We start from the raw sequence: 27,542 nt of genomic DNA on the forward strand, positions 1-27,542 counted from the left end.
TGATCTGGGAATCGGGACCACTGTGCTAGAGGAAGTCATAAACTGATTGAGCCCATTACCAATGCCCACTCTCTAACCTAAGCTGGACCCTTTCATCAGACCATAGCTCTATCTTATTCACACTCAGCCAAATTTTTGAAGAGGAGTCCAGACTGGTAGCCTCCACATCGTCACTGCTGACGTACTCCCTAACTCTGCATTTTGGCATTTGCTTCCAACACTCTACTGAAACTCCTTTTTCAGAGGTCACCCGTGGCTTCTAATGACCATATCCAACTGCCTTTTACTAGTCCTCATGTTTCTTGCACTCTCTGCATGTTTGACAGTGACAGATCCCTTCTTGAAACATGTTTCTCTCGATTATCCTCTCAGCTTGGCCCAGCCTTGCATTACCAACTGCCTTGAATATTGCAGCATCCTCTTAACCAGTGTCCCTGGCCTTAGTTTCAGTCTGCCCCACATATTGCTGATATGTTGATCTCATAAACACGGCCCTGATTATGTCATTGTCTTACTCAAAAGCCTTTGGGAAGTCCCCACTGCTAAAAAATAAAAGGAGGTACAAATTCCTTACCTAGGCATTCAAGACCTTCAAAACAGGACCTCCACCTCCATTTCCGACCTTGTCCCCCACTACTCTCTTGTACCCTCTCTTCTAGCCCAAGTCAACTTCTCTTCCCTGAACATGTCCTTATACTTAATTCTCTTTTACTCATGTTATTCCTTGTGCCTGGAACACCCTGTCCCCCTCCATCTCTGTTTGTTAGAATCCCACTTATCCTTCAAGACCCACCTTAATGTCACCTCCTCTTTCTCTTTGAATTCACTGCACCTTCAACAGAGTAGGTACTCATTACTTTTTGTTGTATTAAATCTCTGAACTACTGCCATTTCTTTTTTTTTCTTGTGATATCTACTTATCTTAGAGATCATGCCTAAACCAACAATTGCTGCCCTTCTTTTTCCCTTCTCCATTCTCTTTGCCCTTGCTAAGGAGAAGGCCATGGATTGAGATGGTTGTGGAGTTAAAGAGGGCCAGGGGAGAAACCACGCCCAAGCCAAGAACAATGGAATAAATGGGGAAAAATCACTTCCATGAGAATAAAGCCAAAGAAACTAATAGAAATCTGGCAAGAGGGAAGCGAAGATTAAGCTGGTTCTCATAATCTGGTTTGAGAACAAGTGAGATCAGACTGCCCATCGTAGAAATACATATATCCATGGGAATACATTCTCTGGGATGGACTCCTGGGACAGTGCCAAGAATACTAAGGAGCCACAGCTACTTAGTAGACAAGAAAGGGGCCAAGTAAATGAGTCCTCTCCCCCTTCCCCCACTTCCCTTTGCTTCTCCCTCCATTCCCTTGTATCAAAAACATGAACTTTGAACAATTACAAACCAAAGGAGCCATGGAGACCGTGATGAAGCAATGTACACAACCAAGGGAAGGAATGTTAGCAGAGGAAGGGCCAAGAAGTTGGGGTATTTGGAACAGACTTTGTGGGGGTGTTGGGATGGTGAGTGAGAGAGGAGTGGATTTTGGGACTAGTCCTAAAGGAGAAGCAGCCACCAAAGCTGAAGACTTGGGAATGGGAAGGAATATAAAAGCCCATTATCAACCAAGAGTAAAGAACATTGTGTTTTTTTCACATAAGGAATGGGAGGGAGCAGCCTGCTCAGCTGAAAATGCGCTAAGAGTTCTGAGTGCTGTTGTAATTTTGTTATATTCAACAGATTTGCACAGTGGTTCTAATGCACACCTAAGAAGATCTATGTACCAGTAAGCAATGATAAGCCATGGATGTCCTATCTTGATATGGCCGGGAGTTGTCACTTTGAAGTCTACCGTCTCCATGGGCTAGTCCTTAGGGCCAAAGAAGAGGAGCTATGAGATACAATGCTTGATTTTTTTTTAATTAAAAAATATTTAAAATGTTTATTTTTGAGAGAGTGAGAGAGAGAGAACATGGGCAATAGATGGGGCAGAGAGAGAGGGAGACACAGAATCCCAAGCAGGCTCCAGGCTTTGAACTGTCAGCACAGAGCCGGCGTGGGACTCAAACTCACAAACCGTGAGATCATGACCTGAGCCGAAGTCAGATGCTCAACTGACTGAGTCACCCAGGCACCCCTAAATTTTTTTAATGTTTATTTTTGAGAGAGAGAGAGAGAATGGGGGAGTGACAGAGAGAGAGGGAGACATAAAATCTGAAGCAGGCTCCAGGCTCTGAGCTGTAAGCACAGAGCCCAGTGCGAGGCTCGAACTGAGCCTAAGTTGGAAGCTTAACCGACTGAGCCACCAAGGTGCCCCATACAATGCTCGATCTTGATGAATCAAACACTTAATTAAAGTACAGTCTTTTTTTCCACTGAAGGAACCTACTGATAAATCTAAAATGGTTTCAATAAAAAGACAAAAAAGTCACAAATACTTGGAAAAAGCTGTGGCTGAGGCAAGAGACCTGGGTTCTAGTCCCAGCTTTGTCACATACTAATTATAGAACTATGAAGGACACTTTACCCCCATTCTGAAGCTCAGTTCTCATCTGTAAAATGCTGACATATCCTACCTCATGGATTGTTATGGTTATTAAATGGTATATATGAAATCGCCTAGCATAATGTCTGGCAAGTACTGATTGTTCAATAAATTATAGTTCCCTTTGTCTACTCATCTGTAAAAGAGAATAATACTTATTCTTATGCCACACTGTTACTATGAAGACAAAATACTATGAATACTTTAAAAAGTTAATATTATAGAAAACATAAAGTTGCCTTAATATCATGAAATTCTACATCCACGAAGTCATGAATGTCATCTTTTTTCCAATAATGAGAGCCTGGAGCAAAAAAGGTACAGTGTAGTTAATTAGCACCTAGAACAATGCTTGGCCCATAGCAAGTGCTCAGTGAATCTTTGAATGTTTGTCAATTGACCAAATGACCTCCACATAATGTTGGTTCTCCAGCTCATTGAACATTTCTTATTTTTTCCCCTCTTCCCTGTTTCCCTCTGGCTTCATACTCTCTGCGATGACAGCAAACTCTGGAGATGAACCTCACCAACCTGGTTAAGCGCAACAGTGAACTAGAAAATCAAATGGCCAAACTAATACAGATCTGCCAGCAAGTTGAGGTACGTAACAGAAACATTTGCATTTCCTTCAGAGGACCTGGATCAGGTGGTCAGTTGGGGGGCAGTTGAGTTCTGTCAGAGTGTAGCTCAGCCATTTGGAGTGAAAGACTGAATGGCAGTTCTGGGGAAGTCTCATTCCTTTAGGATGCTTGTTCCAAGAAAAGGGGCAGATAGATATTATTTACACAAAAATAGATACGTGGTGGCAATGGATTGGGGAGACAGAACTTCTTTACAAGTGGCAGGCAATAGGAGAATCCAACATGAGGTGTGTTTCTTCTTTCATCAATTATGGACATCTTAGCCCCCTAAAGAGATCTCTGAGATGTCACAGGGGATCTGGGAATCCTGGGTCCTTGGTGTAGGGTGAGGTTTGTTCTGTGCAATATTGTGTCCGCGACAGTATTATCAAGACTGCTCCTCCTCTTCCTAGCCTCTCCTCCCTTTGTCCCCACACACCTCATTTGGTCCTCACTCATCGCCTTGCCACTTACTCTTGTCATCAACAAATAAGATCTATGTTCAAGTTGTCTGTGAATTATAAAGTGTCATACAAGTATAAGGTTTTCAAAACTTGTTACCTACGTGATATCTACATCAATAGAGCAGAGCTTCCAAGAGGAGTCTTTTCATAAGTGGATGTAATAAAAGAAAGATGTTATTTCTCCCTCTTTCTCAAGAGCATGGAACTTCAGCTGTAGCATTTGGTTTTGTGTTGATTTTGTTAAAGAGGCAATGGTAGGGCTTAAAGTCTAAACAGAGTTGGGTAAAATGTTATAGGACCCCTTCTGGGCAGTGACAAGATAAAAATTTTTCTAATTCTATTTACAACCTGATAGTCTAGTTCTAATCTTACTCATGTGACAGATAAATGTAATAGTTCAAGTTAAATCCCACCTAGGGATTTATATTTAAGAGAGTATGAGACTCTTGTTGCAAGAAGAATCTTATATGAGTAACCACTCTTGATTGTTTGGATTTCTTAAAGTATTGCATTTCTTAAAAAAAACTTTTTTTAATATTGGGGCGCCTGGGTGGCTCAGCCGGTTGAGCCTCTGACTCTTGACTTTGGCTCAGGTCATGATCTCACAGTTCATGGGTTCCAGCCCCATGTCAGGCTCTGCACTGACAGCGTGGAGCCTGCTTGGGTTTCTGTCTCCCTCTCTCTTTTCCTCTTCCCTGCTTACTCTCTACCTCTTTCTCAAAAAATAAATAAAAATACAAAAAAAATTAAAAACAGTTTTTTAACGTTTATTTTTGAGAGACAGAGCATGAGCAGGGGAGGGGCAGAGAGAGAGAGAGGGAGACACAGAATCCGAAGCAGATTGCAGGCTCTGAGCTGTCAGCACAGAGCCCGATGTGGGACTCAAACTCACAAACTGTGAGATCATGACCCAAGCTGAAGTCGGACACTTAACCAACTGAGCCACCCAGGCACCCCTAAAGGACTGCTTTTCTTAAAGTGGGGTGTACTTGGATGATGAGCATATCATGGCAATTTAATCCCTGCTGGGCACTCCCATTTGTGGAAGAGAGTGGCGCTATGTGGAGGGTACATAGGATACCAGGTGCGAGATTGTGGAATATCATGGGAAATTTAGGGAGAAGCCCAAGGAATGGAAAGAAAGAATCGAACGTAAGTTGCAAAGCTAGCTTCTAGACTTGACTCTGCCATTAACTGATAGTATGAATTTGAGTAAATCATTTAGCTTCTCAGCTTCAGTGTTCTTACCTGCAAAATAAGAGCTTGAACTGACTACATGACCTTTGATGTGTCTTCCAGACTTCACAGGTCATGATTCTGTGAATGGTTACTTTCTTTATACTCTTCTTTTGCTCTTTGATTTCATCCTTTACAAGTGGGGAGAAACAAAACAGAAGGCATTTCAGAGTGCTTTTCAGCTAGTCAGAATCCCTCTGTGTTCCACTCAATCAAAGCTCCTGATTATGCTGCTAGATTACAGTATGAGAAACCCACACTGGTGGAGAGACAAGGAATCATTGTAGGCAGGAGACAAGATAAGGAATCCCTTGGCTTAGAATTTTCAATGATTGAGGGCAGGGTAATGGCTAATAGTGAATAAAATGTGGTTAGAAATTATAATTATCACCTTCCTCATTCTCATCAAAAAGACTATTAAGTATAGTGTCTGACTTGTAGTCAAATTAGCCAGGTAAGCAGTTTATTCTCATTGCTTATTCATCCTAAGACCTCTCTAACATCTTATCATCCCGCCCCTGGGAAGTGTATCACTCTGACCAGCCTCACCCAAACATAGCCCTGTTGTGGCCTTTCCCAGCCCACTGCACCTATCAAACCTCTGTATGCAGGGCCCCACTCTTTTCAAGTAGCAAGGAGCTAGTCTCATAAAACAATGCATCATTATGTTAATAGAGAACTACTCATTCTGGCCCCTCTAGGTAAAAGTGATGTTTTAACAGTGCCTTGTTTGAGCCTTCAGGAGATGACACGAGAGCTGCCAAATGGGAGGGAAGAGCAGCCCCATGATGAAACAGCAGAGGAGGTGATTAAGAAGCTCCCTTAGGGATGCTTGTTAAATCCATTGTATAGGCCTCTGTCTGTTCTGGCACACGAAAGGTCACCTTTTACTAATATGTATTTACGCACAGCATTGTGCTGGGTACCAAGAAAAGAGCACAGGCACAGTGTCTGCCCTCGGAAGGCTTACACGCTGCACACATCCACCCTGATACAGATATACATGTGCAGGAAATATAGATAATGGAATAAAATGTCAACTGACAGTTGGCAAAGAACCATGACATACTGCATTATATGTCGAGGGTGAGAGTGTATGTTGGGACTTGACTCCATTGGCTCTCCAGTTTTAGGATTCTGTCTTTGACAGGAACCGTTCAGGATGGTTTATGGAAGAGCGCGGCTGGGCTCTGACATCATCCCTTCTGAAAGGTTAGGGATGTGCCCTAAACTGGCTCCTAATAATAGGGTGAATCCAGGGTACTCATTATACTCATTCAGCACAGAGCCTGTGTGTCCAGGAGGCTTCGGAACAAGGCCTGGGATTAGAAATGCAGTTAAAGAAGGGACTTGAGACTCCATAAATGCTTGTAAATAGTTTCCAAAATGAAATAAATAGTAGGATACCGTCTGCCATGAGAACTGGACACTAAAGGATGATTTGAGTTTTTTGCATCTTATCTAATCCAGATTTATCTATAGGGAATGACTATATTCACAGAGCAAAGCAGACCTTTCACTTAGGGTGGGGATGGAAGATACAAGCTAAGGCACTTCTGAGAAAACTGGAAGAGGCTATTTTCCTGCCAAACCTGTTCTTCTTCCTTATTGTCTGCAAATATTTTTGTCACAGACTGACTTTTCATAAAGGGGCCATAAATACTGCCTCTCTCTCTCAGTTCTCTCTCCTTGTTCTCTATTCTCCTCAAAAGTAAACAAAGCTGCACTCTTCCTATTATTACAGAAACAGAGATTAGGATCACCGCAGATTTGTTCGCTGAATTCTTCAGCAATTCAGCTTGTTCCCGTCACAGCCCAGCCTTCAGAATTCAGGGGATAGGCAGTTGGAAAATATTTTTTATTTTGGTTGGGACTGGAGAGCTCCGGAAGGAGGTAGAAGCAGAAAGAAGACTCCTTTAATCTGGTTAAGGGAGGGCATGCTTCGACTTTGCTCCTCTGGCCACTTGATCTCTATATATAGTTCTTTGTCCTGTCTCATCAGGCATCCTTTGTTGACATTGCCAAAGGAAATCTCTGTTTAATGCATAGCCAAGGGAAAATGTATACAAACAGATGAATATTTCCTCTTGGCTTCCAAGACTGCACCGTTTTGTGAATAACAAGCATTCCTGAAAACATCGAGGGGAAGAAAAATAGTTAAATACTTAGTAATCAATCAGTCAACAACAAAGTGTTTCTGCAGCAGATACTGCGTACTCAGTGTGGTGGGCAATTTGGGAACTATAAAAGAAACATATGCTGTTGATGGCCTCCAGGAACTTTGGAGTCCAGCTAGGGAAAACACTGTGTCTCTCAAGCAAGCGACATGTGTACGGGGAGTACAAATGAATGCAATGTAGGCTTTCCACTTTTTCTTATTTAGTCTTGTCGGTAACTTCTGGGCACTGAGCATATGAAAGCACTTTCCTGGAGATTTTGTGTGCGCCCTGTTTTCCTCCCCTCTGGAACTGCTGCAGCACAACGGGTTAGTCTATCCCAGGAACTCCATGGGAAGATTGATTTCTTTCTGGCCCTTCCCAAGCCTTTTCAAGGAGCTGGGGGGCGTTTCCTTAGTTGAGGGGAATTTCAGCTTTCTGTCTTGCCCCCAGCTCTTAGCTTTAGTACCTTTCAGAAGACTTACTGTGGGTGGCTTGGGTGGCTTGGTTACTTGAGTGGCTTACTGTTTGTACTGTGTACTGCAAGGGCATTTGGTTTGGGAAGGGCAAGAATAAATGCCTGACTGCTTTTCCAAGCATAAAAACAGGTGGCTTTTTCCCCCAGGAATTGATTTTTAAGAACCCCATTTCTATGGATTTCAGTAGATGGTCCTTTAGTGTTTTAGAGTGGTCAAGCTAGATGAGAGAATCAAATCTAAATCATTAAAGCACAAATCTGTTGTTGGAAGACTCTTCTCCAAGCCCCAAGGCCATGACAAAATTAAGCAGTGAATAGAGTGAACTAAGTGTAATCAGGGGAAATTTCATAGAGAAAATGCATTTTAGCCGAAGATTTAAGGAGGGAAAATAAAGTACTCCCTCTGCTGAGACAGTGTTTCATATAGGCAAAATGGTCTGCTATGCTCTGAGTGTATGCTAGGTAGATAGAGATAAATAGGAAATGGTCCCTGCCCTCAACTCAGGGAACTGACCTGGCAGGTAAATTGTCAAATATAGTGTCAAGTGATAATTATTGTAATGAAAGCAAAGTGCAAGATGACAGGCTAGCCTAGAGAAAGAAACACCTAAGTCTGCCTGAGGGACTTAGGAAAGAAAATAGGGTGAAATAAAAATGGAGTTCTCTTGAAATAGGAGGAGAATTTTCCCAACAAAAATGAGGTGAGGTAGTGAAGGGGACCACGGTGAAGAACACAGAAGGGTAAAGAGCACAGAGATATGCAGGGCACCATTACAAGTTTGCTTCAGCCAGAATGTGCGATGTGAGGACCATCGCAAGAGATGAGTGTGGAGAAGTAGCTAGGGCCTAGATAATGAAGGACCTTGTAGGCCATGCATAGGTATTTGGACTTTATCCTGAAGACTCTGGGGAGCCATGGAAGGATTTAAAGCAGATGAATAACTGGATAAGGCCTGTACTTCAGGATTGCTCTGGCTGTAGTATGGTGGATAGAGCAAGGGTCAAGGGTCAAAAGTGAAAGCAAAGAGACCAACCAGTTAGGTGGCTTTTACTGATACAGGGAGAGACAAAGACCCAACCTAAGGCAGTGGTAGTAGGGTTAGGGAGGAGGGGATACATTCAAAACATTTGTGGGAGGTAGAATCAATATTACTTGGTGATCAGTTAGATGCAATGGGTGAAGGGGTGAGAAAATAGTAGGATGATCCCCACGTTTCTGGCTTGGGTCACTGAATGGGTGTGTCGCCTTTTAACTAAGTTATGGAGTACAGATGGAGTTAATTTTCTTTTTCTTTAAAAAATTTTTTTTAACATTTATTTATTTTTGAGAGACACAGAGAGACAGAGCATGAGTACGGGAGGGGCAGAGAAGAGAGGAAGACATAGAATCCAAAGCAGGTTCCAGGCTCTGAGCTGTCAGCACGGAGCCCAACGTGGGGCTCGAACTCACAGACCTTGAGATCATGACCTGAGCTGAAGTTGGACGCTTAACCTGAGCCACCCAGGTGCCCCTCTTTTTATTTTTTAAAGGTTTTATTTTAAAGTAATCTCCATACCCAACGTGGGGCTCAAACTCACAACCCCAAAATCAAGAGTCTCACACTCTACCAACTGAGCCAGCCAGGCACCCCGAGATGGAGTTCTTTTTAGACATGAGAGGTTTATTGCGCTGTGGGTCAGACAGGCAGGTAAGTAAGTGGGCAGCTGGCTTGCTGGATCTGGAGGTCAGGAGAGAGGTCTGGGAAAGTGATAAAGACCTAGGACTCGTGAGCACCGAAGTGGCACATAAAGCCATGCAGAATGTGTAGAACGAGAAGACCCAGGACAGATCAGCCCGATTGTCACTCAGAATACAACAGACTCATCAATCAATGGCTTTATGTACCGTGTTTTGCAAGTTGCATATTATTGTTGTCTGTGGTCTGGGTGAGGACAGATGTCCATCTATGTTGTGCAAGTGTGTGTCCATGTGGGAATGGCATTGTGTGTATCTAGAATGGTATTTGCACATGCCTTTCTTTGTGGTGATAAGCTTTCCATAGAGCACACACGTGCTCTTACGTGCCTTTGCACATGCTATGCATTGGTCTGTTTCATAGGTGGCTGCCTGGGTGTTCATCTCGCGTGTGTGTGTGTGTGTGTGTGTGTGTGTGTGTGTGTGTAGGAGATATTGTAAAGAGGGTATATGTGGAAAGAAGAATGTATGTCTAGAGAGAGAACTGGTGTTTAAAGTGGGTCGTGAGGACATCTTTGACCTCTATATTTGCCCTCAGAGGGTTCTTTTCGAGCCTGTGGTATTTTCTCCATACAGGAGAAACCAGGATGCAACTGGAGGAGATTTCCCTGTTTCCAATCAGAAGTGTTGTCTCTTGTGTTTAGAGCAGGTTTCCCTTGTCTTCCCCTCTACTTCCCAGGCCTGTTCCGGCTTCTCCTTAGCAACATCAAAGGCACAAGACAATCACTGGCTTTGGAATAATTTCTAAACTAATCAAACATTAGCTACAAAAAAATTGCATTTTATCAATGGGAGTCCATGTCATATAAAAGCACAAAATTGCACCTTTAGCTCCTCCACTCCCCCACTGCATCCGAGTAATTGTGCTCCTGCACAAATCAGCAGATGCCTGGAGTGCACGAAGATGTCTTCTTAGAAACATGTCAGATGGAGGGGCAATCACAGGGCATGAGAGGATTGGAGAAGGTGAGAGGACAAGGCAGGAAAGGAGTCCAATGGTAGATGGTGAGAGAGTATGTGAAAAAGAAAGGGAAAACAATCCCAATGTGCCAGTTTACTCCCAAGTGCACACACAACAGAGTTCTTGCCAAATTTGTGAGGGTGTTCTAGCATCTGAAGAGCTCTGAATTTTCTGGCCTCCTGGGGCTCTTCTGGGGTTCTGATTGCCACCCAGTCATCAGCCCAGAAACCTGAACTATTTTAGGATTCCATTGGCTTTCGAATGAAATGGAATTTATGTTTTATTGGTAGTGCAGAAAGAACATTTACATTGAAGGAGTAAAACACAAAAATCTGATCTCACACATGAGTAGGCAAATTGTATATTGTCTGCATGCCAGGGAGTAGAATTAAACATCTTCATGCTTTCACACTCCATTTCTGTCAAAAACAGGTTATTGGCAGCAAACCATCTGAAGAAAACCACTGACCTACAGTGAGCACTGCCAAGTCCCACGCTTAATGCTAACCTACTGTATAGCTGCAAATGCAGTGACACACCATTAGTCCAGTAGGCAAAAGCAAATGGTATTCCCAGGGTTTTGCTGTTCATTATTTATGTTTTTTTAATGTTTATTTATATTTGAGAGAGAGACAGAGCATGAGTGGGGGAGGGGCAGAGAGATGGAGACAGAATCTGAAGCAGGCTCCAGGCTCCAAGCTGTCAGCATAAAGCCCAACTCAGGGCTCGAACCCACAGGCAGTGAAATCATGACCTGAGCCGAATTTGGATGCTTAACCCACTGAGCCACCCAGGCGCCCCCTTTTTAAAATTTTTTTAATGTTTATTAATTTTTGAGAGAGCATGAGCAGGGGAGGGGCAGAGAGAGAAGGAGATGCAGAATCCAAAGCAGGCTCCAGGCTCCGAACTGTCAGCACAGAGCCCGACATGGGGCTCAAACTCATGAGTCAGGAGATCATGACCTGAGCCGAAGTCAGATGCTTAACTGACTGAACCACCTAGGCGCCCCATCCCCTTTTATTTATGGTCATTTGAGCAATAGAGAGTCAGTAAAACCTATGTCCCTTTTTCCTTTGTGAACCTTTATCAGAAAGTATTTATTAAACTCCACTGTGTGCTTAGCATTGTTTCAAGTGCTCCAGGAACTAGAGGAGGTATGTATGTCACTATCTTTGTCTTCAAGGACATTGTAGTCTAGGTGGAAAGCATAACTAACAGTATGAAGCAGCAGTAAGCAATACAAAAGAAAATGGTTGAGTGCTAAATTGTGTGAGACCAACTTGAAGTGCTGTAAGAGTTCAGAGGATCAGGAGGTTGAAGAAAGCTAACGTTGTCATCACTGTCCTCAATAGCTGACATTTACTGACACTTCATATGTGCTAGCCATTGTGCTATGCACTTCACATGCATTATCTCATTTAATCCTCTCAGCTACCTCTGAGATAGGTACTGTTGTTATCCATGTTTTTTTTTCAGATGAGGAAATTCAGATAACTAAGTGACTTATCCAAGGGATGTGATGAGACCCGAGATTTAGAGAGGCAAGGAGGGACCTGATCCCTAAAGACCTTAAGAGTCACGTTAAGAAGTTTGGAATTCATCCCCAGGTCATAGGGTAGCCAATTAAAAGTCAGTATGAAGCCATTTTTAAGTACGGGAACAGTGTGTTTTTAAAGAGATTTTGCTGTCTGGCTGCTGAATTAAGAACACACTCAGAAGATTTAAGACCAAAGAGACAGGGACCAGTTAGGGGACTATTGTAGCACAGTGTCTGGTATACAGTAGGCACTCAATGCACATTTGTTGGGTGGATGGATAGTTAGATGGGTGGATGGGTGGATTAATTTTAAGGAACAAATTCTGGTGGACAGAACTAGTGAAGTAACAATAAAGGATAGAAAGGGATAGATTTGAGTTATAGTTAGGAAGTTATAGTTAGGAAGTAAAATGTATGGGATTTGATGATTAATTGGATATAGGGGATGAGAAAGAGAAGTTAGAATGATGCCCAGGATTTCTGAGGGGCCAGTGGTGCCATTCATTCATTCAGGGAACACCAGAGAAGAATCAGGTCTAAAGGAAAAGGATATGGGAAGGAGATGTGTTCGGTTTTGGAAACACTGAGTTCATGGTGCCTGTGGTTATGCAAATGAAGATGTCACTGAGCAGTTAGATATGTGGGTCTAAATTTCAGGATAGGGGTTTGGGATGGAAGTAAGGATAAGCAAGGCAAATGAAGATCTTTTTGGGGTGATGGAATTATTCTAAAGTTGGATTGTGGTAATGATTACACAGTTTCATAATTTACCAATAATCATTGAATCATCCCCTTAAAACAGATGCACTTTATGGTATGTTAATTATATCTCAACAAGCATTTTAAAAATTAAAAAAAAAAGATAAGCAAGACACTGCCATATAGGTGGTATTGGGACCTTAGAAATGGATGAGATCACCTAAGAGAGTTCACGTGTTAGAACTCTCTGAATATACTGGCATTTAAGGCAGAAATGTTGGAGTGATCAGAAGGATAACCAGAAGAATTTGTGTCATGGAACCCGAGGGAAGAGAGTGTAGTATTTACAGAAGATTTAAATGGATGATCTCTTTCATTTTAATGATAGGAGAGACATAAATATTTTTACTTGCCAACAGGAAGGAGCCATTTGACAGGGAGAAGTTGAATGAAGGAAAGAGAGGGGAAGATGAATCAAGCAAGGACCCCAAGAGAATGGGACACAGTGCACAGGTAGAGAGATGAACTTTCTAGAGGAAGAGAGATATCATTCATTTCCTTGTAACAGACAGGAGGGAAAGATGGTTGGTTGAGGATGCAGGTATGTTTGTTTACTGGTTTGTTGTGAGAATTTGAGGGAATTCTGTAGGGTGAATTCTATTTTCTTTGTGAAGAAGAAAGTAAAATCACTTGCCATGTTTTCACTATGAGTGAGAAAGGAGGTGATGAGGTTGGAACTTGGAGGACTGTAAGATTTGAATTCACTGCGTAGATGTGGAGAGAGTTAAGAGAAATATAGGATTGGTAAGAAACATTGGGAACCCACTTGAAGCTGGACACTACAAATTGAAAGGGGAGTCAATCTATGCTTATGTGATCAGCATATAGGTCACACCTAAAACCATGAGAATGAAAACACACAGGGAGAGTATGTTGGCTAGGTAAGAGGAGGGATGGAGATTGTCTATCTATCTATCTATCTATTTATCTATCTATCTATCATCTATCTATCTAATGTATTGTTATATTAGTGATCTAAACATTTTATCTGTCACATGTGTTGTATTTTTTTTTTGTTTCAGTTTGCCATTTATCTTTATTTTCTTATGGCTTTTGTTTTTTTCTGGATTGTGGAGGAAGGTCTCCACTCCTTAAACTTTCTTTTCATATTTTTAGTGACTTTCTTCTTTTGTATCTTAAGTCTTTAATAGACCTGCAATTTATTTTAGGTTATGAGGCTTTACAGCTTATTTTAGGATATGAAGTTTTGTTTTCTTCCAGATGAATAGCTACAATGCCAAGACCATTTATTCTCACAAGAGTCCTTTTCTCATTGAATGGATCTGTCACCATTGGCATATATTGGGTTTCCATATGCACTTGGACCTATTCCAGACTACTCTGTTCCACTGATTTAATTTTCTGTTCATATGCCAATACCTGACTATTTTTGTTCTAGTGGATTTATGGTAACTTTTAATATCTGGAAATATCTATTATTTCTTTGTCATAATTTTCTTGCTATTCTTGGATATTTTATTGTCACTCTCTACATGAACCTTAAAATAATTTTATCCCATTACAAAATATACTCAATTTGGATTGTGATTATCATTGCATTAGAGTTATATATTAATTTTAGGGAGAAATGATGATAAATTTTCCTAGAGTTATAGTATTATCTCTGCATTTTTTAAGTTTTATTTTTGGGACCTCCTCTTTAATATTTCATTGTTTTTTTCAAATAGGTATAGTAGCTTTCTTGCTAAATTGGTCCTTAGGTATATGGTCTTGTCCCTGTTGTGAATGGGTTGCTTTTCTATTTCCATTTAAAACAGCATATGTAGAAAAGCTCTTGGTTTTATATATTTTCTTGTATATAATAGTCTTACCAAATTAAGTCTCTTAACTAAAAAAAAAAGCTAGAGTCTCTTAGGTTTATCTGAAGTACCTCTGTTTCTTTTAAACCAATATTTATACCATTTATTTAATTTTCTCATTTTCTTTTGCCTCAGCTAAAACTTTAAAAATACTGCTGAATGGGGTGCCTGGGTGGCTCAGTCAGTTAAGTGTCTGACTTTGGCTCAGGTCATGATCTCATGGTTTGTGGGTTCGAGCCCCACATTGGGCTCTGGGCTAACAGCTCAGAGCCTGGAGCCTGTTTCAGATTCTGTTTCCCTCTCTCTCTCTCTGCCCCTCACCAGCTTATGCTCTCTCTCTCAAAAATAAACATTAAAAAAATTTAAAAACACTGCTGAATAATGGTGGTAATACCAGACATCCTTGCCTTGTTCATGATCTGGGAAACACTTCACCACTTTGTGTGATGTTTGTTATTTGTTTTTTAGTGTATTTAAAAATTATCATTTACTTAGAATTTATATCTGGATTGACTGCTCAGTTTTTTTTTTTTTTAATTTTTTTTTTCAACGTTTATTTATTTTTGGGACAGAGAGAGACAGAGCATGAACGGGGGATGGGCAGAGAGAGACGGAGACACAGAATTGGAAACAGGCTCCAGGCTCTGAGCCATCAGCCCAGAGCCTGACATGGGGCTCGAACTCACGGACCGCGAGATCGTGACCTGGCTGAAGTCGGACGCTTAACCGACTGCGCCACCCAGGCGCCCCTGCTCAGTTTTTTTAAAAAACCTTTTAGAGGGGCACCTGGGTGGCTCAATTGATTAAGCGTCCGACTTCGGCTCAGGTCATGATCTCACGGTTTGTGGATTCGGGCCCCACATTGGGCTTGGTGCTGATGGCTCTGAGCCTGGAGCCTGCTTCAGATCCTGTGTCCCCCTCTCTCTCTGCCCCTTCCCCCCTCTCTCTCTCTCTCAAAAATAAATAAACATTAAAAAATAAATAAAATAAAAAATAAAAACCTTTTGGAATGTATTAATATAACCCTATATGTTGATATATTTTCTAATGTTGAATCATTCTTTTATTTCTGGAATAAACCCTGTTTGCTTATAGTATTTTATTCTTTCATTGCCCTTTTGGATTTCATTTTCTATTTTATTGAGAATTTTCCTGTATATATTCAGAAGTGAAATCAATGTGTAGTCTTACTATTTCCAGTATCTTTTTTAGGTTTCTTGTATTGTGGTTATACTAGATTGACCAAATGGATTTGGGAACTTTTTATCTTCCTCTGTGGTCTTCAGTAGCTTAAACAGCATGGGAACAATCTGTTCTCTGAAACATTTATGGAACTTAGCCTCAAAACCATTGGAACATGGGGTCTTTAAAAAAACTACACATCTTTTTTTTTTTACAAAGCAAAACAAAACAACACAATACTAACAATGGAAAGGGGATATACTCATAGACAATGGTGTGCTGGTAAACATTTAATAATTGGCCCTCAAAAAAAGCCATTTTTAAAAATGAAATCCTCTGTTATGATTTATCTCTCTCTTTTAGTTAGTTAGTTTATTTATTTATTTAGAGGGAGGTGGCAGAAAGAGAGAGAGAATCTTAAGCAGGCACCATGCTCAGCTTGGAACCTGATGTGGGGAGCAGTCACAGGAGCCTAGGATCATGGCCTTAGCCAAAAATCAAGGGTCAATGTTCAACTGAGTCACCCAGGCATCCCCCTTTTAGTTTATTTTATTGTCCTTTTCAAGTTTCTCTTAAGTTGAAAAGTTAATTCATTTATTTTCAATCTTTATACATTTTCCCGAGTAGATCTTTAACTGTATCCTATAGTTTTTAAATAGTGTTTTTCCATTTTTTTCTATAAAATGAAGAATTTTAGTTTTGATTTCTTCTTTGATTCTAAAATTAGGGGTGTGTGTCTTAATTTCAGTGATTGAGGATTTAGGGGTTTATATTTTTGTTATTCTTATTTTACAGGTTTATGATAAGAGAAGGTAGACTATAAAATCTCTACTTTTTCAAATGTATCTGTATTATATTGTTCTTTGTGGCTAAGTACATGATCAATAGTCAATGTTCCATGAATAGAAGAGAATAAAGTGCATTTTCTATAGAGTACAAAGTTCTATACATAGCTATTACATTGTTTTACTGATAGATTAAAGTAAATCCTCTATATCCTTGCTTATTTTTTTAGAGTGAAACCTTACTTCAGCTGTCAGTTTCACATATATCTTTTTATCTTATCAATTTATCTATTTTTAAATGTTTATTTCTTTAGAGAGAGAGCGCATGCTTGTGGGTGTGCGAGTGGGGGAGGGACAAAGACAGAGGGAGGGAGAGAATCTTAAGCAGGCTCCGAGCTGTCAGCACAGAGCCCAACTCTGGGCTTGATTCCACAAACCGTGAGATCATGACCTGAGCTGAAATCAAGAGATGGAGGCTTAATGGACTGAGCCACCCAGGCGCCCCTCTCCATCTATTTTTAAGAGTATTTGTTTCCTAGAAGTACAACTGATAGTTTAAAGCAAAGGCACATTTTTAAAGTTATTAATACATATTATCATCAATCTCTGTTCACCAAGGTAATTTATACTCCCACCAGAAATATACAAGAAAGCAGATGGGGCTTTCCTAAGTTTTCCTCTACCATGCTGTTTTGGAATGCTATTGAGTTCAGTCACTTACATTTGCCTTTTTTTGGTCTTTAAAAGAAAAATTCTTGGATGCCAGGCAGTAGTCAAAAACAGGAGCTCCCACTGATTTGGGGTTAGGGTCATCAAAACGGACAGATGTCATCTAGTAGGACTAGTATTCCCACTGCAGATAAAACCATTGAGTCTTTAGGGTTTTGGTTGCCTCAGTACAGAGAGAGGTCAGAGAGATCAAGTGATTTTGATTAAGCAATTAAATATCCCCAGGTTGGCTCTTAAATAGCTCTCTCTACAATTCCTGCTGCCCCCACACCTGAATCCCCAAGACTCTCACTGTCTTTGTTCTGTCCAATAATTGACTTTTTCTTCTCTTTAATATGTCTGTCAGTTTCTTGAAATTCATGAATGAAGGAAAACTGCTATACAGAGATCTGAATTTTCATAAAGAACATCCATTTCTGAAGATATAATTTTAAGGGTCAATAATTAGAGTGGAGGCAGTGCACAGTACTGATGGCATCTTCTTTTTTTCCCCTACCATATAACAGTAGTATTCAAGAGTTCATTAGAAATACACATGGCCTTTGAAAACCCAGTATAAAATTCCTCTTCACAAAGTAATCTGAGTCAAAAAAGTCAACTATAAAAGTACATTTTTAAATAGAATTCAGAAAATGAATATGAAGCAATCATTAGATGAATGTTATTAAGGAATTATTTGTTCACTGTGATTATGCAACAAAATATCCTTTTATTTCTGAGATGTGATCCGAAATATTTAGGGTGAAATGGTGCAGTCTTTTGGATTTGTTTTAAAACATTCCAGGGGCGCCTGGATGGCTCAGTTGGTTAAGCAGCCAACTTCGGCTCACATCATGATCTCTCAGTTCATGAGTTCGAGCCCCGCATCGGGCTCCGTGCTGACAGCTCGGAGCCTGGAGCCTGCTTCGGATTCTGTGTTTCCGACTCTCTCTGCCCCTCCCCTGCTCACGCATTCTCTCTCTCTCTGTCAAAAATATAAAAAAAAATTTTAAAAATTTAAAAAACCATTCCAGCAAAAGGGAGGGAAATAGATCAAACAAGTATAGCAAACTGTTGATAGCTATTAAAGTGGGGGGGGGGGAGTACAAGGCATTTCATCATATTGTCAAGTTTTAAATATGCTTAGAACATTCGTAATAAAAATGTTTAAAATGATAACAGTTACATAAATGCAACCAGTAAAACCATGCTAAAATGTATAAAGAAAACATTTTAAACTTTTTCCTACCCGTCTCTCCATTGAAATCGTTTACAGCCTGGCTTATTTTTTGCCTACCAACTCCTTTTCCCTTAAAGTCACATTGTTTGAAGCTCCTCCGTGAGGAAAATGTGATGACAGGGAAAGATCCAGGTGTGAGAACTAAACCACACTACTGTCCAAAGACAGTGCACAGGAAATTGGCTGCTAGTCAATGCATCCTTCCTTAGAAAATGCATTTGGAAGCTGGTGCTGGCAATGTGAGATCTGAACTCCAAGAGATCATAAACCTGAGTTCCTGCAGTATGATCATATTCAGAACAAGGTCAATGAAATCAGCCCACTATTCAAATGAGGCCAACACAACCCTTTCTTTAGGTTCCAGATGAGATTAACAAGAATGATTTATAGAATATAAATAAGTTCTGAGTAATAACTTAAGCCTTTCCATGATTTATTTAAAAAAATTTTTAATGTTTATTTATTTTTGAGAGAGAGACACAGACTGTGAGTGGGGGAGGGGCAGAGAGAGAGGGAGACACAGAATCCGAAGCAGGCTCCAGGCTCCATGCTTTCAGCACAGAGTTTGACATAGGGCTCAAACTCACAAACTGTGAGATAATGACCTGAGCCAAAGTCACAGACTCAATCGACTGAGACACCCAGGCACCCCAAGCCTTTACATGATTTAGAAACACATTTGTGTGTGCACACATACACACTTACAAGCCATAAGTACCCAGACTATCTCAATTAACCAATGAAAGATTATGGAAATTTCAACTGATAAATGATCAAGAGTTGAAATGTCAGCCAACTGATTTTACGCTAAGACAAGTAAGTGTCCACATATATCAAAGCCTGACTTTCAGTTTTCTGGGAAAGAGGTACTGAATATTTCCAGACTAGCCTAGCAACTGGAGGTGGTGGAGGAGTGGGTAAGGGCATTTGTATTATTTAACTACTACTGTGTTCCAGGTTCTGTGCTAAGACCTTTATTTCTATTTTCTCATTTGATTCTTCCAGAAACCTGTGAGATAGGGTGATGTTGTTTCTGTTTTACTCATCAGAAAGATGGGCTCAGAGGTGTTGATTGACTTGTTTGAGGTCACTCAGCCTATAAGTGTCAAAGCTGGAATTCAGACTCAGGCCTGCTTGACTTCAAATCCAGAGCTCTTTCCACTCTACTTTGTTGCCTCCTGGGAGGAAAAGGTGCTGAGAAGAAATGAAAACAGCACACAAAAGTCCTCAAAAAGAAAAAAAAAAGAATGCAGGGTTTTTTTGCTCAAAAAGAAAAAAAGTTATAGCTACAAAGAGAGTGATCAAAGGGCAGAATAACTTTGATGGTTAAAGTGAAACAGGGAATCTGAAGGAGCCCTGGCCTTGGGATTAGAAAGCTTAGTTTGGGTTGTAACTTCATCACTTGCTAGCTTATATGACTTTGATAATTCACTTTTACCTCTCTAGAGATTGGTTTCCTCATTCATAAAATTCAATAATGCCTGTCCTATCTATTTCATGAGGTTGTTATAGAGATCAAATATAGAGACCAAGTCTATCTGAAAGCTCTCTCTAGTGTACACCACAACAACTATAGAGCTATAACAACTACACGACTGTAGTTAATGATTTCTTTGACTAACAGTAGCAGTGTGTTAAGATGATCACCCCTTTGGAATTTCCCAGAAAATTGAGATTCCTTGTCCTTTGCTTTATATTCTCTCTAGAAGCTACTGTATCTCCCAAAGTGAGGAATGGAGCCCTGAGCCCTAGGCAGAAAGCAAAGACCCAAAGTAAATTGCACTCTGTGCCCCCTCATATCCTCACTGATTGTATATAGGTGAATCATATTAAGAGGGACATCAAAGGCAGACCTGTAAGGGAAAAGAAGCTCCAAAAAGGTAGCCTTTTGTCTGAGCAAGTGTGATGATGGACACACAAGACCTACTTGCTTTGTCCTGGAGGTGGCGAAGAGAGATTATGGCTTACAGGCATTATGTACCTGGAAACATACATGAACACACACTCACATGTATGTGAACCTCAGGACTTCTCACCTTAAGGCAGCATCCATCAGGATAGGGTCCCTGGGTGAACCAGTGTAACCTAGAGCCATCTCTGGTTCCAGTAATACTTTCATAATACCACACTCTCTGTTCATATTTTTGACAGCTGCCTCTCATCCTTCCTCATCAATACCACAGGCAGGCTGACTGGTAGATTCCCAGCTCTGTAGCACAGGGATTGAATGTGGGAGGGTGCAGACTCATCAATGCATTAACAAGTATTTTAATGAGCCTCCAAAGTATAGAGCTCTACTCTGCTTGGAGCTGAGAGTGCAGGACAGATGGGTTCCTCTCCCTCAGGGAGCACTGCAGAGGAGGCTAAAATGGAATGTAATTACGGTACTGTATTCTAATACATGAGGGAATGTGCTAGGTAGCTTTCTTGATCACATACCTGTTTCTTTGAGACTTAACCTAATATTTTGGGGGCTCTGAGTCTGGGGGATTGTGTGAATTATGGGGGAACCCAGAGCAGAAAAACAGAGAGTAACAAGCTGGGGCCAGCCGAATTTCTTCCCAGCCAAGGATATGAAATGTAATTGGCGTTTTTAGCAGAAATCAGCAGCTGACCTCCCTCTTGGCATCAGCTTCCTGCTCTGAATGGAGGGAGTAGGTGATAGTCAGCTCCAGGTAGGAAGAGAGGCCATCTTACCTGCAGAGACAGGGCAAACCCTGTTCAGTAGTATGGAGGTAACTGCATTTGGGAATGAGGTCTAGGTACTTAAGGTGTGAGGAGAAGAAGAGTAAGAAAAAGAGACATGGCAATCTCTGAGACAAGCAAATAGTGACCCAGTATTTCCAGAAAGGGAAAGCAGACAGAGGAATGGAATAAAAATAAAGCAGATGGTGGAACAGTGCTCACTTGTTTGTTCTGCAGAAAAACCCAGAAGATATAGTGGTTACAATAGTAGTAATCATGGTCACTGTCATCACGATAGTAGTTGTAGTAAAGACAAAACAAAACAGAAACAACTATTAGACTACCTATCATGATTCAGAAAATGTATTAGGTGCTTTATTTCTGTTATTTAATTTAGTAAGCATGTGCAAAACCCTTTGAGGCCAGATGCCAGTATTATCCTCATTTACAGAAAAGGAAACTTAGTCCACTCACCCAAGACCAAACAGGTGGTTGGGAAGCAGCAGAACCAAGAGGCTAATGTGAGGGTGTCTGACTTCAAAGCCCATTATTTTAATGAGTTCCATTTTTAATTTTGGTTTTTGGTTCAGTAATGGGGAACCCCTACCCCAGGATTCCCAGGGACCCTTCCCAGAGAGCCCCTGCACACCTACTCTCTCCTTCTCATTGTCTTTCTCTCTCTCCCCATCCCCACCAAGATAACCTGACTAAGGGCTCTCCTTGGAACCCACTAGCCCCCTTGGGCTTTTCACTGTACAAAACCCTTAGCTCTAGTCTCTGTCCTCACTCATGAGGTACTTGGGGCTGCTGGAAATATGTTCTCAAAACATCTTTTTTACTTAGTCATGGAATTGAGTATTGTTCAGAAGCCTCCCTTCTCACTGATGTGCTCATACAGAATTCTTCAAGCCCTTGTCCTGGGGCTCTTTCCTGGAATTCTCCATCTTCTTTCCCTATCCCCCACTCTTCTACCCCACTCCACCCTTTCAGCTTGGAAGCAATATAGGCCTTTCTTAAGCTATTTTTTTAACATTTATTTATTTTTGAGAGAGAGAGAGAGAGAGAGAGAGAGAGAGAGAGAGAGAGAAAGAGAGAGAGAGAGAGAGAGAGAGAGAGCGAGCATGAGTGAGGTAGGAGCAGAATCCAAAAGCAGAATCCAAAGCAGGTTCCAGGCTCTGAGCTGTCAGCACAGAGCCTGACACGGAGCTTGAACTCACACACCGTGAAATCATGACCCGAGCCAAAGTCGGATGCTTAACCCACTGAGCCACCCAGGCGCCCCTTCTTCAGCTATTTTTACTCTTCTGCTGGGCCCTTGCTTCTTCTAGCGACCATCTGCCTTTTCTGAACATGGAACCAGGTTTCTTTTTTCTCTGTTGTCATCCAAAGTCCCCTGTCTCAGAAAGAATGACTTCTTTCTCAGAATATGCCCTCCGTGACCTTAGCTAGAATGTCCCTGGCCCTCCCAGTAGTGATTCTTGGCTCTGTGTATTTATAGGGAATATCAGGGTACTGAAGCCATCTCTCAGAAACAAAGGTCTTGGGAAGGGATGCTTATGTCAGACTTGAGTACAAAGAGGGGCTAAATGCTCCCCCACAGTCTAGTCGGTGACTAGAGAAGGCATAATCTTTCAGTGGCCTGCCCTGCTTTCCTTCCCTTCCATAATTCTATGGTCGTGAAAGGCAGTGAAAAGGATGGCTTGGGGAAAAGCCCTGGACTAGAAATCAGGAAACCTGGGTTCTGATACTGACTCTGCCATCCAGTAGCTGCATGAACTTGGGCCAAAGAGCCTGTTCATACCTCTGTCACACTGCCTACTCTGCTGGATTGGAACTACCTGATTACATCTTGTTGCCTTTGTTGGACTATCTGCTTCTTAAAGGCAATGGCCATGACCATGCCACATTCATCTCAGAAACTGCAGGTCCTAACTAGTCTCTCTGACTCATTCTCTACCCCTCAAATCCATTTTCCACATTGCCATGGGAATGAGCCTTTTAAACTGCAAAGCCCACATGTCACTCCCCTAGCACAAACCCTTCCATTGTTCCTCATCACCATTAAGGTAAAGGTTTATAAGACCCACAGTGATCTAGATCCTGCCTGTATCTCTAGCATGCCCTTTTACCACTTGCACTTTATACTGTGCTCATTCCACAAATATGTAAGTATGTTTCTGCCTTGGTCCAGGCATTGGGAATGCAATGTGAACATGGCATCTGCCTTCACAGGACTTAGATTCCTCTTTTCTGCTGACTGACTGCTGCTTGTCCTTTAAGACTCAACTCGGGCACCATCTCCTTCAGGGACATCACCCATGCTCTATACCTTTCTCCCCATCTTCCTAGTCTGGTTCCCCATGTGTATATGGAGTGCCCTATGCATACTTCCATCATAGCACTTCTGTGTACCAATTTGTCTCCCCACCAGGCTGTAATCTCTGAGAGTGGGAACTGTGTCCTATCCACTTTTTTATACCCAGCACATGACGTGGTACACAATAGATGTTGAGGAAGGATAATTGAATAAAAAGTACCCTCTGGTGGCTAGCTCTTATAAGTACAATCTTTTATGCATTGTAGAAGGGAGGAAAGTGTAGGCAATTACCCAGGAGAGGTAAAATTTTCTTTCTTTTAATATTGGGTCAGGAACCATTTCAGAATGTGTGGTCTCCTAGAAGCTATGTTGTTGTCCCAACAAGTCCTTCATAATGCAGCAAATAATATGTAAATGACAGAACAGAATTACCATTTTGAGTAATTGTGTAAAAACAAAACCTAAGGGAAACTCATCCCATGCAACAAGGAAATGTAACCTACTATACAATTTTTCATTATACCTTTATTTCAGGGCCAACACACTCATATTCACTCATTCATTCAACAAATATTTGTTGAATACCTGTAGTGTGCCAGGCACTACTCTAGGTGTTGGGCATAAAGTAGTGAATGAAATAAAGTCTTTAACATTAAGTTTACATTCTAGTTGGGGGAGATATACAGTAAACAAATGTATTTTTATTAGGGGTTTAAGTGCTATGGATAAAAAAAAATTAGGGGAGAGTGACATCACCAAGATGGCAACCTAGGTTGCTCCTGACTTTGTTTCCCCTCACAAGAAGAACTAACATCAAATCAAGAACAAGACACAGCTGAGAGGATCCTAGTATATGGGGGTGAGGCTGAAGTACCCTTCTGCTCCACAGAGACCCAGACAGACTGCATTAGAAGGGTGAGAAGTGGCTATGCATTGCTCCTCCTTCAGTCTAGTGCAGCACTATGCAGAGAGGTCTCCCATGAACCTTCAGTTCCTCCCATGGGGAAAGAGAACCCACTGGGGACAATTATCGCCCCCCCTACATTGGGGGTCACTTTGTGAGAATCCCTACTCTGATCTCACACCACGGGGATTTCAGGGGAATCTGTGGGGCTCAACCACTGGGAATCTGACTATGGTGGAGGAGGGGGAATGGATTGAAACAACTAGTGTAGGGATCTTGGCCCAAAGGGTAATCCCAATGGCAGCTTTGCTTACCCACAGAATCAAGTTGGGGGAACACTCTAACTAAAGTACTTTGTGGAGTGCAGACCTAGATGTGGATCCTCAAACAAGGAGGTTTGCCAGCCCTTGAGCCCAGTTTGCCCAGGCCCAAGCAAGGAGCTGCATCACAGTCCCACCCACTTTGGGGAGTGTCTTCCAGCCCTATCTGACCAGAAGGGCTGGTGAAAACTTCCAGAAGCAGTGCATCCCAGTGGCACTTGAGCAGAGAGACCAGCAGGCAGAGCTGATCACCCCTAGGGCAAAGCCAGTCCTGGTGAAGCCTTCTGTATATAAAGGCAGGGAGATTGATTTCTAGCTAAGGCTGAGGGTAGCTCCTGTCTCATCCAAACCAGAGAGACCAGGAAATTGACAGTGGCCTAGAGCAGTCTCTCCCCATCCCACCCAGGCAAGGGAGCTAAGACATAGCCCCACCCACTGTGAAGACTGTCTTCTGGCCCCATCTAACTGGAAGGTCTGGAAACAACTCCTGAAAGCTGTGCAGTCCAGCGGCACTCAAGCCGAAAGGCAAGTGGGCAGAACTGAGAGTTTTCAGAAAAAAGCCAGCGGCCCTGTTCGGTCAGGGAACTTGGGGTGTGGGTTGGCTTGAGTTAAGACAACAAAGAGCTTTACTGGCTTTAGAGCTGCTTCTCCTGCTGTGCCCAGTCAGGAAATCTGATTCATAGCCCTGCTTATCACTGAATAAAATCTTCAGATTGTCTAACCAGGGAACCTAACCAGAGGACATGGGAAGCTGCATAGTCCATTCAACAGCCCTGTGTATAGTGGCACTTAAATAGAGAGCACAGCCTGTGGGTCCCCCCTTCTGAAGAGCAAAACTGGTGGCCTCACCTGACAAGTGAATTAAGTGAACACTCAGGCCTGATTCTGGCCCCCAAATGACAAGCTGTATGGACCTTGGGCCCTGGCTGGCTTCCTTGCCAGGGCAGGGAAACCAATTCATAGCCCCATCCACTAGTGAATAATGTAGTATCCAGTCCCAACCATCTACTAGTTATGATCAGAGAATCCAGGCAACAGTGGAGCCCATCCTGCAGCCTCACTTGGGTAGGGAACCAAGCCAGCAGTCCTAGCCAACTGTTCTCAGCCAGTAGCACACCCCCCCCATTCCTGTCTTCAGAGTTCAAACTATTGCCTCATCCAAAAATAGATCATAATACCAGTCATCTCTGCCCAAGGACAATACCAGCAGATGCCCAGAAAACCCAAACTGAGCTGACTGGTGAAGAATTGTTTCTGCCAAAGCAAATCTGTAAAGTTTGGAAGAGGTGCTCAATTACTTAAATGCATGGATACAAATGTAAGAAATCAAGGATCATGAAAAAGCAGGTAAATATGACACCATCAAAGGAAATTGATAAAACCATGATTACTGACCCTAAAAATATGGGGATCTATAACTGTCAGTGCATTTGGAATAATCCTGTTAAGGAAGTTTAGTGAACTACAAGAAAACACAGACAGCTAAATGAAATTAGGAAAACAATGCATGACCAAAATGAGAATTTTGATGAGGAAATAGCAACCATCAATAAAACACAAACAGATGGGATGCCTGGGTGGCTCAGTCGGTTAAGTGTCCGACTTCAGCTCAGGTCATGATCTCACAGCTCATGAGTTCGAGCACCACATCAGACTCTGTGCTGACAGCTCGGAGCCTGGAGCCCACTTCGGATTCTTTGTCTCCCTATCTCTCTCTCCCTCCTCTGCTCATGCTCTATCTCCTTCTCTCTCTCTTAAAAATAAATAAACATTAAAAAAAATTAAAAAAAAACACAAACAGGGGCACCTGCGTGGCTCAGTTGGTTAAGCATCTGACTTGAGCTCAGATCACGATCTCATGGTTCATGAGTTCAAGCCCTGCATTGGACTCTCTGCTGTTAGTGTGGAGTCTGCTTCAGATCCTCTGTCTCCCCCTCTCTCTGCTCCTCCCCTACTCGGGCTCACATGCTCTCTCTCTCTCTTTCTCTCTCTCTCTCTCTCTCTCTCTCTCTCTCTCTCAACAATAAGCATTAAAAAACACAAACAAACAGAAGTCTTAAAATTGAAAAATACCATAACTGAACCGAAGAATCCAATAGAGAGTTTCAAAAGTAGGCTTGACCATGTAGAAGAAAGAATCAGGTGACCTGGAGGATAAGACATTGCAAATTACCCAGTCAGAGGAGAAAAGAAAGAAGAATGAAAAAGTGAGGAAAGCCTGTGGGAATTATGGGACAAAATGAAAAGAAAATATTCACATTATGGGAATTCCAGAAGGAGAAAAGAAAGAGAAAAGTATATTTAAAGCAATAATGAAAATGTCCCAAACCTGGGGAGATAAATGGACATCCCCTATGAGGCCCAAAGGATCCCAAACAGGTTGAATCCAAGACATATAATTAAATTGTCAAAAGTCAAAAGAAAGAATTTTAAAAGCAGCAAGAGAAAAGAGAGATGCTACATACAAGGGAACCCCCAAAAGATTGGTGGATTTCTCAACAGAAATTTTCAGGCTAGGAGAGAATGGGATGACATATTTAAAATATTGGAAAAAATAACTCAACCACAAATTCTATACCCAGCAAAGCTGTTCTTCAGAAACAAAGAAGGGATAAAGACTTTCTCAAACAAACAAAAGCTGAGGGAGTTCATTACCACCAGACCTGCCTTACATGAAATGCTAACAGGAATTCTTTGACTGGAAGTAAAAATATGCTAATTAATATCATAAAAACATAAAAAGGTAGTATAAATCTCACTGGTAATGGTAGATATATAGTCATAGATTCTGCAATACGGTACTAGTAGTGTATAATGTACTTACAACTCTAGTTTAGAAGTTAGAAGAAAGAACATAGGAAAAATAACCATAAATACATTAATCTGTTATTAGTTACATGATCTCAAAAACATGTAAATTGTGGGGCACCTGGGTGGCTCAGTCGGTTGAGTGTCTGACTCTTTATTTTGGCTCAGGTGATGATCTCACAGTTTCGTGAGTTTGAGTCCCCTGTCGGGCTCTGCACTGACAGAGTGGAGCCTGCTTGAGATTCTCCCTCTCTCCGCCCCTCCCCTGCTAACCCTATCTCTGTCTC

General features: G+C 41.7%; 1 protein-coding gene across 9 annotated transcripts in view; it reads left to right on the forward strand.

The window, feature by feature from the left end:
- Window positions 1-27,542, forward strand: part of MID2 (midline 2) — a 146,794-nt gene that overhangs the window by 78,348 nt on the left and 40,904 nt on the right. For all 9 annotated transcript variants that reach the window (XM_047844287.1, XM_047844292.1, XM_047844288.1 and 6 more), the window contains one exon: window positions 3,045-3,140. In XM_047844287.1, coding sequence (XP_047700243.1) covers window positions 3,045-3,140 — 96 coding nt within the window. The remainder of the gene's footprint in view (window positions 1-3,044; window positions 3,141-27,542) is intronic.

This window comes from Prionailurus viverrinus, chromosome X (genome assembly GCF_022837055.1).
Source record: "Prionailurus viverrinus isolate Anna chromosome X, UM_Priviv_1.0, whole genome shotgun sequence".
Taxonomy (NCBI): domain Eukaryota; kingdom Metazoa; phylum Chordata; class Mammalia; order Carnivora; family Felidae; genus Prionailurus; species Prionailurus viverrinus.